This window comes from Lampetra fluviatilis, chromosome 14, assembly GCF_964198595.1.
Source record: "Lampetra fluviatilis chromosome 14, kcLamFluv1.1, whole genome shotgun sequence".
Classification (NCBI taxonomy): Eukaryota; Metazoa; Chordata; class Hyperoartia; order Petromyzontiformes; family Petromyzontidae; genus Lampetra; species Lampetra fluviatilis.
This window is the reverse complement of record NC_136288.1, coordinates 11,863,446-11,876,870: the sequence shown is the minus strand read 5'-3', so window position 1 is coordinate 11,876,870 and position 13,425 is coordinate 11,863,446. Positions and strand designations below refer to the sequence as shown.

Here is a 13,425-nt window from a genome sequence, read left to right as displayed (position 1 = left end):
TGTCTTGGCCCAGCTTATGCGTCTATCGTTAATAGGTTGAGATTTCGCCGTATTAAAACGCGGTCGGATAATTGTTAGGGCACAGGTTGTGTAAATTAGCAGAGGACATAAAAGTCTGAGAAGGGATTACCTAATGTACTGCAGGTCGCTAACGCTTAATAAAGAAAGGCATTAATGCTGTCTCACTTGCATTATATCCTCTCAAAACAGAAATACACGATCAGCCGACCTACAACTAAATCTTATTGATATTGTTTAATATGAATGTGCAGCGTAATTCAGGGCCTGTGTCGACCCAGTGTGGTCTGGGACTGTTTTTAAATCCTTTATATTAAGTTCACTTGCGTGCTTGCTTGCTTGTGCGCTTACGACCGTGCAAATCTCTCGGTCGTTTTTTAACCCACTTCCCGTGATCCAATCGAGCTGACATTTTGCACACAGACTCGTTGTGCGTGACAATTTATTTTCGTGAAAATTTTTCACCAAAATTTTCCACTTTTTAGGAAAAAAACAATTTCATATTTAATTTAAAATACCAATGTGATAAAAATGAAACTCTTACTCAAGAAAAACAGAAATGAATAATAAAATAAAACCGATGCCACACATATAAAGGATTTATAGTGAAAATCTTTGTTTTTACGGGTTAATTTTTTGTTGCTGTTTTGCTGCCATTGCCAAAGCTGAATACATTGGTAGGAATGTATGCACTTGTGCAATCTGTACTTCAATACTTGATTTGCGTGTTTATGTATAGCTACTTGCTTGTGTTTTCTCGTTCTTGCTCTTACACCGTTTTGTGTTGTATTGTTCGTCGGGATAACTCGCTGACCAGCGCCCTCCTGGGCATCTGTTAAAAAGAGCTTCATAGCTCATCGGATTCCTCCAGGATACATATTCTGATGGTGATGTTTGTGGACTATTTTCGATTATCTCATGCAACACGGTTGTTTTTGCTCTGATTCATACTGACTTCATTGCTGTACCTTGTTTCTTTTTGGGGGGGGGAGGGGGGGGTTTGGCTTCCCAGGTTACTCTTATAAACGAGACTTATTTGCATTCTTTGCATTTTTGTAATTTTATATTGTATATTATAGCTATTGTATATTTTAGATTTTAGTTCATTCAATTTTTACATACTTTAGCTCCTTAGTATTAGTTAGACTTGTACCTTTAGTATAGTTAGACTTGTAAACCACTTATTTAAGATTTAAAATTCCTAAATGTTGAATGTATGCACCTTCCGGCCAAAGTAAATTCCTTGTCTGTGCGAACTTTCATGGCGAATAAAAACCCTTTCTGATTCTGATTATCCTTCGACGTCTTCTTTCGTACGGTTGCTGATGTAGACGCAGAGCAACGACTGCAATTTCACATTCAGGTGTTCAAGCCCAGATAGCAGCGCCAGGAACAGCGGAGTAGTATCATCGCTGTGATGTCTCCTACGTATGTGTGGATCGGATATCGCGTCGTTTTCTGTTGTACGGTCTGTTCTGGACGATCACAGTCAATTTCAAGTTCATTTATTAGGTATAGCCCTGTGAGCGATTCGGCTCTTGAATCGGGTGCAACCGCAACAAACAAAAACATGAACAAGAAAACATCTTAAAGTGAATATGTGACTAAGTGCAAACAGAAAATCCAAGAAAAGACAGCAAAATATTGCAGAAAAGAAATCACCGTACACCAACGCTGTGTGCAAAATCCCAGTGGGATGCAAGTCAAACAACCAACAACAACCACAAGACAAGTCGCACACTACTGGAGAGTTTTTAATGCTCCATTTGTGCATCAGGTATCCGCATCTACTGCCACGGTTTGTGCATTCAATGCAGTTTTAGGTGGACCATGAGCTTCGTGGAAGATCAAACCCAGGAATATTCTGCGTTGGGTCTTTCACAAGATGTGTGTTTGTGGGTTCTTATGAACTCCATTCAGCTTTCCAAACTTCATCGGGGTTAAACTGAGTATTTGGCTGCTATACATTTCGACATGATATGCCAGCCACTTTGCTGAGATATTATTTGTGGCCAGGTCGCTTCTGAAAAATAAGCTAATAGCTCAGTGGGCTTTACCTGGTGAGATACAAAATATATATTTTCGTTTTATTTGTATACATTTACGATATTTTTTCGATTTAAAGCTTTCGTGACTGCAGGGATTCATCTTCTCGGTTCTTTCGGTAAAGTCACGTAGAAGGGAAATAATAAAATAATAAAAATAAAACAGTAAAAAAAATTCTCACGACGTTTCGGCCACAACACAAGCAGTCGTCCTCAGGTGAAGACACAGCGCTGTCGGAAAGACAGAAGAGCGCTCTTCTCCCACCCAGCTTAAATACGCTGCCAAGCTTAGCAGTGTTCATTGGAGCTGTTTCTTCACCTGAGGACGGCTGCTTGTGTTGTGGCCGAAACGTCGTGAGAATTTTTTAAATGTTTTATTTGTATTATTTCCCTTCTACGTGACTTTACCGAAAGCACCAAGAATATTTACGAGATTTATTTACCTTTCCTATACTTTGCACTGCTATCGTGTCTTTGTCTTGTTTGTTGTAATGTTCTGACCCGACCCTACTGGAAATCTGAAAAATAAATTTGTTTAATAGAATAGCTTCATCCGGGATTCCTCCTGCAATATAAATTAAAAAAAATATCTGATTCCGAAAAAAATGTTGACCCCGGAATTAATGAAATTTGATGTGCTCAATAAAAGTTGGTGGCTTGCATACAGAAAATTAAACACATCGAAAGGAAGCCACCCACTTTTATTGAGCACATCAAATTTGAGAGTAAACCACAGTACAGTACCCCAATTGCAAATGTTGTGTGTTGGACTCGTAACAAATTGGCATGTTTTGTTCACGTGACAAACCTTATTAATTGGCTGTGTCGGGTGGTGGCAGGTTGAACGACACATTTATATTTACAAGATCTACCCCCCCAAAAAAATCCTCTATTATGGATAATATTGATCGAGAAAGCCTACGTGATAAAGTTCACTCAAACTTCACTCAGCGTGTAATAATTTAATAATAAACCCCGACAGAAAATCGAGGGGCGTGGTCAACCCCGTGTGTGGGCGTGGTCATACCACGTTAGGAGGGGGGCGATGCCGGGCACCGGCGCCGTCACCGGAACACGAATATTCATATAAGGAGCGCAGGTTCGCGCATGCGCTCTGGGGTCCCGCGGGTGGATTTCGCGGGAAATTTGGCGGCACCGAGAGCTGAGAGGGGCGCTGTTTTTGTTTTCCCGCCCGCGGTGCCCGGGCTCCTACGAAGTCCACTGGGAGGGGAAGCAGAGGGGGTTAGGCGGTGGGAAACACCGCGGGGGGGTGGGGAGTTGGTGAGGAAGCTACTGCAGTCGTGCGAGTTTTTCGTTCGTTCGTTCGTTAAGTTTACCTCATTCGAGTCCCGGGCACTGACGTTAGCGTACAACAAGCCGCTGTCTCGGTCAATAAGGCGGTGTTTAAGTCCGTGTGTGTGTTACTGTCATCTTATTTATTTTGTTACATATTCGAGCAAGTGGTTGGTATATATAGGGCGTCAACCAGCCGCGACTTGTATCCTACTGAAACATGACGGAATACATAAGGTGAGTTTGCTCTCCTCGTCGGTTGTGGTCTGGATGCATCTGTCCTCACGCTGTCTCCATGCCACGCTTGTTAAAGAGCATTACCATCGTGGGTTGTGTCTCCACTGCTGGATGAAGGTCTCTCACGCCGTCTCCATTGCTTACGTTTCATTCATTCCTTGCCGTAGCTTCCATCCCTCTCGTGTACATCATCATCATCGTAACACAGCAACGTTACCGTGTTTGTATCATCATCATCATCTTAGTCGTCGGTGCTTGCTGTTGTGCAGTGGAAGTTGTGTCCCCCCGCCATGTCAATGTGGATGTTTACACCGCTGCTGGAGGAGAGAGGTCATTTATTCAGCAGTGGAGTGAGAGTGGTGGTGGTGATGATGACAGCGAGTAAATGTTGGTGATGACAGCGAGTAAATGTTGGTGATTAGTGCTCTAACACACTCGATGTGCTGCACTAGTAACGAATTGGCGTGTTCTGTTTACGTGACGAACCTTACTAGTTGGCTGTGTCGGGTGGTGACGGGTTTAACGACACATTTCTATTCTTGGTTCTTTCGGTAAAGTCACGTAGAAGGGAAATAATACAAATTATTTTTAATTTTTTGTTTTATTATTTCCCTTCTACGTGGCTTTACCGAAAGAACCAAAAATATGAAACCCTGCAGTCACGAAAGCTTTAAATCACAAGACACATTTATATTTACACGATTTAACACCCCCCCCCAAAAAAACCCATTTATTAATGATGATATTGGTCACGAAAGCTGCCTACTACGTTGTAAACCAACTCACAGGGGCTGTCAAGAGAGATGAGGCATCTCCGTTGTTGTGCACTGAGAAACTGGGATATGATTTGGATCACTTTGATCATTTCTATGTGCAGCCTTTGTGTCATTCCACTGCTAGATGAGACCCCCCCCCCCCACGTTGTTTCGGTCGTAGGAGTTTTGACCATACTTCACCACGCTGGTCAGTGCTGGTTGGTGAAGTGGGGGGGGGGAGAGAGGCCTACACTCGAGTGTGGTTTCTTTTGTTGTTGATTTTGCGGCCACTGAATTCAATTGCACATCAGAGCAACTCTACTGATTAACAATATATCATAACCTATGCTATGACTTGTGCAGTCGTAACATGCAGGTTAATTGCCTAATTACAGATATTATTTGCGTAGCAGCGCCAAAACTCAACCCCACTAGAGTTATTGCCTCCAGAAGGCTGTATTGTTCTTTTACAGCAAGTACTCTGATTATAATTTAACCGAAAGTCATAGCACCGTTTTCAGACTAGGCTCGAAAGAAAGCCGTCTCTGGTGTGGATCAATCGGTTTCAAAGAAAATACATATATTATCAGTGGTTTTTGTTTGAATTCTGACCACAAGTATTGTGGTTAATGCAGACCTGATTCATTGTAAAAGGCTTCAGTTTGGTGTTTTAACATCTTAACACCTGTTTTGTTTTTCATCTTCTTGGTTCTTTCGGTAAAGTCACGTAGAAGGGAAGTAAGAAAATAATAAAAAAAAACAATAAAATAATTCTCACGACGTTTCGGCCACAACGCAAGCAGCCGTCCTCAGGTGAAAACCAGGTCTGTCGAGGCGACAGCGTCTGAAGACGAAACGTCGTGAGAATTATTTTATTATGTTTTATTTTTATTATTTTATTACTTCCCTTCTACGTGACTTTACCGAAAGAACCAAGAAGATGAATCCCTGCAGTCACGAAAGCTTTAAATCTAAATTTAACCTGTTTTGTTGCCAGAAAAAATGGGAAAACCTATTCTCAATATTATTTATAATAAAGGTTTTTGGAGTTGATCGCGGAAGTATAAATGTGTCGTAACCCTCCACCACCCGACACGGCCGGTAAGGTTTGTCACGTAAATCAAACGTGCCAATTAGTTTACTACTTCAGACCACCGGTGTGTTGGAGAGTAAATCCACAACATGTAATTACCAGCGAGACGCCGCACTCGAATTGTAAATGTTGTGGATTTGCTCTCCAACACACCGGTGGGCTGAAGTAGGAAACTAATTGGCGCATTTTGTTTACGTGACAAACCTTCCTGCCTGTGTCGGATGGTGGAGGGTTACGACACATACTTACGCGATCTAACCCAAAAAAAACCTTTATTATGAATTCCACACGTTCGCGCATGTACGCTGCTAGTTGTTTAACAGTACATACAGTACGTGTAAAGTAATACAATTTGTAATTATATTTTTATTAGTGGCGATTGGTTATTTTGGCTTCGTTGTCGGCTGCCCAGGACAATGCAGCAACATCAATTGTTGTACTTCTGTTGCTCCCACGCCCTTGCCTTAATAATAGTAATTTAATTAAATGTTAAAAAACGTCGTTCATGTAAAACTGCATCTCGCAACCAGCAATAACCAGCTTGGTGAAGTATGGTGAAACAACCACCATGACCGACACGACGTAGGGAGGCAAATAACTGCAACCAGCAAGAATGATTTTACTCATAAAATGCAGTGATCAAATCTTGAGTACTGTAATGTGCACTTGACAATGGCATAATAGTTCATTATTGAAATCATTGTTGTTGCATTAGCATGGTGAAAGTGACAGGCTCTTGTTGAGTAAGAGTTTTTTTTCAGCATAATAAATTGATGCACATCTTGGCTTTTAATGTTGAAACATTTACTGTAAGGCCTATGACGAATTCACTTGAAATGCTGTTCTCGTTTGATCACACAACCTCAAGCATTGTTATATGTACACTACTATACTTCACCAAAACACACTGAGCAGCGTGGTTGAAGTATGGTCAAACAAACCGACACGGTGTGGAGGATCTTCATTCAGCAGTGGATTGATGAAATGACTGTGCATGTCCCTTCACTGAAATACATTTTTGACTGCTCTTAAGATATACACTCCACTCGGTGGATGTATGAGTGGCTCTGTTCAATTTGGGATTGCCTTCAGCTCGAAGCATTTATTGTAAGGGTGTTGGGGTTGGTTATGGTTATGCTAGATTCAGCACTCTTGATGCTGCGTGTTTAAATGCAATGTACTGCATTGTTGTGGGCTTGTTCAGCATAAGTGCCTTGTGTTAGTGTAAATGGAATTTCTCAATTACACATTGCTGGCTTAAGAGCCACATTTATTGTGTTTTGGGCAAGGTGTTTGCTCATATGAACAGCTGGAGTGCCATTTAAAATCAATAATTTGGTTCTTGTAGAGCTTTTGAAAGATGAATAGTGATAGATGTCATACACATCTTTTGCATGCTAGATGCAATAATAGTAAGTTAAAGGTGGAGACCTGTAATTGCTGCTCAAACCACTGATGGTGTAATGGCGTCCTTATTTTGGCCAACTCTTCCATGCTGGGGAGAGATGTCTTGGAAGAGTTTGGAATACCCACACTTTACTCCACTATACAAGACCTGCTGCTCGACTCACAGAGGTAGCTGGATTTAAGCAACTTTCAAAATATTAATGTCATTGTATAGTCATTTTGGAGAGTGGAGCAATGCGATATAAACCAACGGACCTGAGTTTTATTCCCAGCTGTGAGTGAGTTACAACTGAGCCAGCCCTCCTGGTCCTCTTTCCCCATTCACCAATCAACACTGACCAGAATGGTGAGGTTTGGTCAAAACAATCACATGCCCAACGTGGATACCTTCATCCTGAAGTGTATTGACAATGTGCTGTAAATGCTTTATTGTAATGATTTATCCATTGGTTTAATTGCGCGTATTTTTGTTGAACTAGAAATGAACCTTCTTACCAACCAAAGCTGGACATTTGAGTGGAAATGTCCTGCACATTTTCACTTTCTCTTCTAATTACTACAAAAGTGGTGCATTTACAGCGCGTATAACATAATGTCGTAATAATGTATGGCTTTTTGGAAATCCACTGCTGGATGGAGGTCGCTGCGTCTTGGGGAAAGTGGTGGCTAGGGGCTATTTCAGATATCACTCGCCACTGATATTAGCTGTGGCCCGGAACCAAACTCTGTTTACTGGCTTCATTGCGTGGTTCCACAGTTTCACACCTGCATACACATGTATGCCAGACTGAAATACTATACGTGAACAGTTGTGCCGTTTAACACGTTAAGTGGCATTGCCGAGTGCAAACGATTGTGGTGGCGTTGAAGGTGGTGGGGTTGTGCACCTGCTTCCTGAGAAGAACATCTGCCACTATGGTCGGTCACACGTGGCAGCTGAAACAGTCCATTGTGTCCAGGGCTTTACGATGCAAGTTCCCCTTTGCCTCCTCCACCCCCAACGCCACCACAATAGCTCAGCTTGAAAAGCAGTGACACATGCTGTGGTGTGGTTCACCCCAATTTTGTTGGCTGCAAATCACTGCAAGGCGCCACATTGGTTAATACTTACGTAATGCATTATTGAGTGTGACACCATTCGTGTTGACTTATTGCTGAAGGTTATGACTCCAAAGTGTATTTTTTATGTCCCATACCGTTATGCAGAAATGTACTGTAGTACTCTAAAAGCAATGCCATTATTAGAGAGTAATACATCTCATGAAATATTTTTCTTGATTAGCCAACTGGCCTTTGGAATATAAACAGCTTTAATATATGTAAGGCTCATTTCTCACTCCACTGCTGAATGAGTCACATCATGCCATGAGGTCCTTTAGGCAGTATTATACCACACTGATCTACAAATTAGTGAAGGTGGGGAGCACAGATGCGGGGTCGGTCAGTACAGTAAATATATTTGGCTGCACTACCCTTTTGTACCCACCAATTAGCACTGCAGCCTGATTTGGTTATAGACCACCTGAATACAAATTCTTGGCTAAGCAGGGAAACATAATTCCAGCTTTTACAGTATATCTTTTAAATGTGCACATTAACTAGTAGAGATATAGTTTTGTGAGTACTGAGAGGGGTCTGCTTACTTATGTAGTGTTTATGCCTCTGGGTAGGCGAGAAAATTTTGGTTGTGTGTATATATCCCCACAATCTCAGTTCATTATGCAGAGTGTATAAATCGGCATCGTGAATGGGTTTTTATTCAGCGATTGCTGCATTGTAATCGCATGGCCCACTGCCTCTTATTGATTTCCAAAGGAGGTAGAGAGAGGGAGGACAGATGCACAGTACCCTCCTCCTCCTGGGCCTCAGTCGTCATGCGGTCAATAGGTCATGGTGTGGCATGGGCTAATGAATACCCCAGATGTATGTTATTGTTTGCTCTTGATTCCTCTCACCCGCCTTTCCTCTGATTTGCAGCTTTGTCGTGGAGGGAAGCATGGAGGACACTGACCTGGAGCACAGGTGAGTAAAACACTTGGCTACAAATGTAATCACAATTTATTTTTATTGTTGCTCTTTACCATCGACAATTGGAAAACAATCAGAATTTGTAAAAAAGCAAACGTGAATCTGACTGATGGGACCCAGGATGTCACAACCAATCCAGTGTTTACTTGCTTAATATTATTAGTCAGTCTAGAAGACCAATAGGTCAACAGACTATATATTTATAAAAAATAATAATACCCTTTACCCAGGAAAGCGTCACTGAGTTTTAAGACCTTCGGGATGTTTGGCCAATGTCATGAATAAGTGTTTTTTTTTACACGTGGGATGAGACTGGAGTACTTAGCGTTTTTATATAGGAGGGAAAAATGCTCCTTTACAGAGATAGATTTAAGAATCCTTTTTCGTACTGCCATTTTCTGACGAGGGGAAGTCGTGGTGCAGTGGTTCACTGCCTACCAACATGGTGAACTGCGTATGATTCCTGACCATGACTAACATAATTGGCAAGTGATATCTGAACTATGCCTGGGCCTCCCTGCTCTTCACTAACCACATTGACCAGCACGGTGAAGCGTTGGCAAACAATCCCCCATGACCGACTTAATGTGCAAGAGGCCTTCATCCAGCTGTGAATCGACCATGCCTCATGATGATTATTCTCTGTTCAAATGAGCATCGAGGCATTGGTGCTCATCTCACATTCACATCCCTATAGAGCCTGTGGTGGAAGTTCCATATTACTTTCGTGAAAGGGGGGGGGGTTGGGTGAGTCTTGGGCAAACCATTGTTAAACTTCTCCACAAAGTGATGATGGGTAGAGTCATCCGCTCTCTCTCCAACCAGGATTTGAATTCACGACCTTCGATTGTGTGAGGTGTATGGGGTGGTATGATGTGTGTACATCATACACATCATATGCCCTTATATTGTGGTATTATATGCGAAGTGGCAGTGTAGCGGTGAGCGCGCTGCGCTACGAAACTGGTGACCTGAGTTCGATTCGCGCTCACGGCCAACAACAGTGAAAATTATCTGAATCAATCCTGGGTTTCCCCTAGCTTGACTCTGCCTCAAATCAGTACCAGGTGCAGTGTGCAAACCACAAAGGGCTGTATATATATGCTTACCCTGGCCACTTTGCAGCCAAAGCCCAAGGTACCTGATATTTATAGACAGTCTCCCACTCCATTATGAACAAGATTTAGTGAGATTTGGTGCACGTTTGTATGTATGTTGAACTTCTTTCGCAACGCACGTACGCAACTGCTAATTGGAGGTGTGGGGATAGGACAACAAATTAAACACAACAAACGTCTTATTTAATTAGTTTTCAATCTAGATTTAACATTGAAAAGTGCTTTTGGTCACAAGCTGCTTTGCTGCTTTAATAGCTAAAGCTCCGTGCATCCATGTTCATTTTCACAGACGGTAGCATGGCGAGCTACGACGATCGCTGCCATCAGCCTGTTGACACACAAATGTTTTATGTGACAACAGAGAGATCGAGGAGTGGGTTAGGATGGCCTTATTATGGAGCCAGCCACTGACATCCGTCGTATCTGGTTCGATGCACTGTCCACATTTGTGCTTTCTTTCTGACACGTTCCAAATTTACATCCGTCATGCCCCATGCTTCGGCAAATTTGCCCGATTGTTTGCATGCCAATTACAGCAAGTTGCTGCTTCAAATGGGAAGTGTTTTGGCTACAATCTCCACGTTGTCACCGTGTCACCCGCAAACATCTGCACGTGTTGCACCAGCCTTACTGGGTGCCGCACTTATATGAAACAACAATGGGCACATATAACCCCTGTCTTGTGCAGATGTAAGTATTGCAGTGCTGTGCTTGGCTTTCGGTTAATTGTGGTACCAATTTTGTACCACAATTTTGCATCATGTTGTCATGTTCCTGGCTCAGAGCCAGTCTTCGGCACACTGGCAGTGGATGAATATGCTTAACAAGGCGATAAAGGAATTATTCTGCAACAAGTACTCTGTTGAAAAAATATATACTCGTCCACAAGTGGTCCACATTATTTTGGATAATGGGTATGATTGCCCAATAGAATGAGAAATATGGAGGAATGGGCAGATGTGGGAGGCGGATTTCTCCTTGCAAAAAATCTTATGGAGACATTTTCAGCACATTGGACACCACCTCTTTGCAACTGCCTCCGAACAGTACTCAAATATAGAAAGGGATTAATAATTAAGTTTTTGACTTCAGAAAAATTGCAGGAAGAATAAATGTGAAGCCGAATATTGGTTTTGATCACTGTGGGCTGTCGTAGTCACGTGACCACTCGTGGATGGGTGTGAAGAGGAGGGCAGGGCACGGGATGGGAGCTGCGATGGTAACAACTCCACTGCAAGCACATGGTGTGTGAGAAACCAAGACATGAGTGAGAGGAATAAAGAGACAGAAGAGAGATAAGATGGACACAGACAGAGAAAGTCAGGGATACAGGGAGAGAGACAGAGGCACAGGGAAAACCGAAAGATTGACAGATGGTGACAGAAATGGAGATAGCTATCGAAACAATAAAGACACAGGCAAAGGGAGAGATGGAGGGAGACACAGAGACTTATCAGTTTATTGAAAACTTTTTATATTAGTTGGCCATATTTTTTTTTCCACAGTAAACCAAAATAAGGTGTTCGGTATTCGGCATATTTGTAAAATTTTATATTTGGTGCACCCCTAGTCAATATGTATTCAATGAATGAGGAAAAAACGTTCACTGAGGATTAATGTCATCTAGGGATGTCGTCAGATAATCTGTGATCTTTTAGAACTGGGAATATGTTAGTCTTATTATCTGGCCCACACAGCTTTCATTCCATCACTGTGCTGGTCGCTCATAATGTTGCTTTGGCAATTTGTTAACAAAAATAATTATCGGTGTAATACACGAGACTAATTACCTAACCGTGGTGCACATAAGAATGTCGTTGCTTTTACACAAGAGTATCAATGTGGAGCGCTCACGAGGTTGTTTTTGTTGAATTATAAATAATAACTTCTATTGATTCAAGCGGGAACGGTGTGCGTAAGATGCATGTGGCTGTCGGGATCTAACACAAGTACCGTATAGGGCAGAGGCTGTGCAGTCAATTCAGAGGTAACGTTCGAGATTATAATCCTTGTCAAAGTGTCAATTATGCAAATTGTCTTGGACATGCGGATACCTCTGTGCTAACCGCGCTGCAACCCTCTAATGGCTTTTGATTTTTAAAACTGCCCCCTTATCTCACCTGAATGTCTCGTCCTCCCAATAGAAACAAGCAGTCGTGGCGTGTAACTAAAGGTCCTCCCACGGCCAAGGGGAAATAAACGCAATTGCTTAGGATTCTTTGTTTTTTCCCCAGCGAATGTTGAATATTAATAGCGCAAGGGCAATGCGACGACACGTGGCTGTTGGGTAAATTGGAAAACCGTGGCATGGGAGTATACTCCCAGAGCGGGGGGGGGGGGCAGGGGGGGGTCCCAGAATATTGTTGCCTTGACAAAACCCGAACACTCTCGATGCAATGTGTGCTGGCTTTATAGGTGAGCATTATCCGAGGTGAGAATTGCCCGTACCACAGCTGGCACTCCAGTGTCACAACTGATTGGAATAAAATAGGGTCCTCGTGCTGATTTGAAATAGCACTTCACTGAGATGCAGAAGGGTGCCAGACAAAAGGGAGGTGCTATTGTTTGCTTGAGGGTGAGATTAAACTGTGATTAATGAGCGCTCGCACGCCAACCCACAGGGATATTTTAACCCCTTTTTAAAATGTTTATTTGATATACATTTTTACGTTTTTATTGACGTGCTTTATTTACACCAGGTGATTGTGCATTCAGGGTCTTCGTCTCTTGCGGGGCAGCCCGTAGTTATTTAGGGATGTTATTAAAAATAACTAATTTGAGATTTGGCCTTTGACACCATCATAAAATTCCCTGCTCATGCAAATGATGAGCGTTCTTCCCCATTGTAATTTGTATGTAAACGTCTCTCCAGAAACCACATTATTCTACTCAAGTGCCTTTTACATATGATGTCTTATAATTTGGCATATCATCAGTGATATCAATAGCCATTGTCTTTCCCCTGCTGAATGAAGGCTTCCAAATGTCATTGCCATCCCTCGCAGTCCATGGAATGTCAAAATCCATCTCACTCCTGCACATGAACCGATCGCATCTCTCTGTGTCCTCTGTTTGCCCTCTTGCGTCCGTTATCTCCTTTTCTCTGGCCGTCATTTAATCACCAGTTTCATCCATCGGTTGCCATCTGTTCTAGCAATGTCCACTGCCAAAGCCCGCTTACTTTCCTGCAAAATAATTTGGAATGATGTTGCATAAATTCCATGTTGAAATGTTGAGGTGTCAATAGGTGCTGTTTATGACTCCCCAAAATAATGAAATGTGCGAACCAAATTCCACCACCATGGATCGGTAGCACAGTGGTTCACGCTCCACGCCCTGATCCCGTTGTCCCTAGTTTAATTCCAGGCCATGGCTAATATTCACAGCGAGTGATATCAGAACTGGTCCTGGGTCCCAGTCCTTCACCAACC

General features: G+C 42.5%; 1 protein-coding gene across 1 annotated transcript in view; it reads left to right on the top strand.

Moving 5' to 3' along the window:
• Nucleotides 1–3,368: 3,368 nt before the first annotated feature.
• Nucleotides 3,369–13,425, top strand: part of LOC144935754 (myb-related protein A-like) — a 30,514-nt gene continuing 20,457 nt past the window's right edge. The window contains exons 1-2 of the mRNA XM_078862500.1: nucleotides 3,369–3,593; nucleotides 8,826–8,870. Coding sequence (XP_078718626.1) covers nucleotides 3,577–3,593; nucleotides 8,826–8,870 — 62 coding nt within the window. The 5' untranslated portion in view covers nucleotides 3,369–3,576. The remainder of the gene's footprint in view (nucleotides 3,594–8,825; nucleotides 8,871–13,425) is intronic.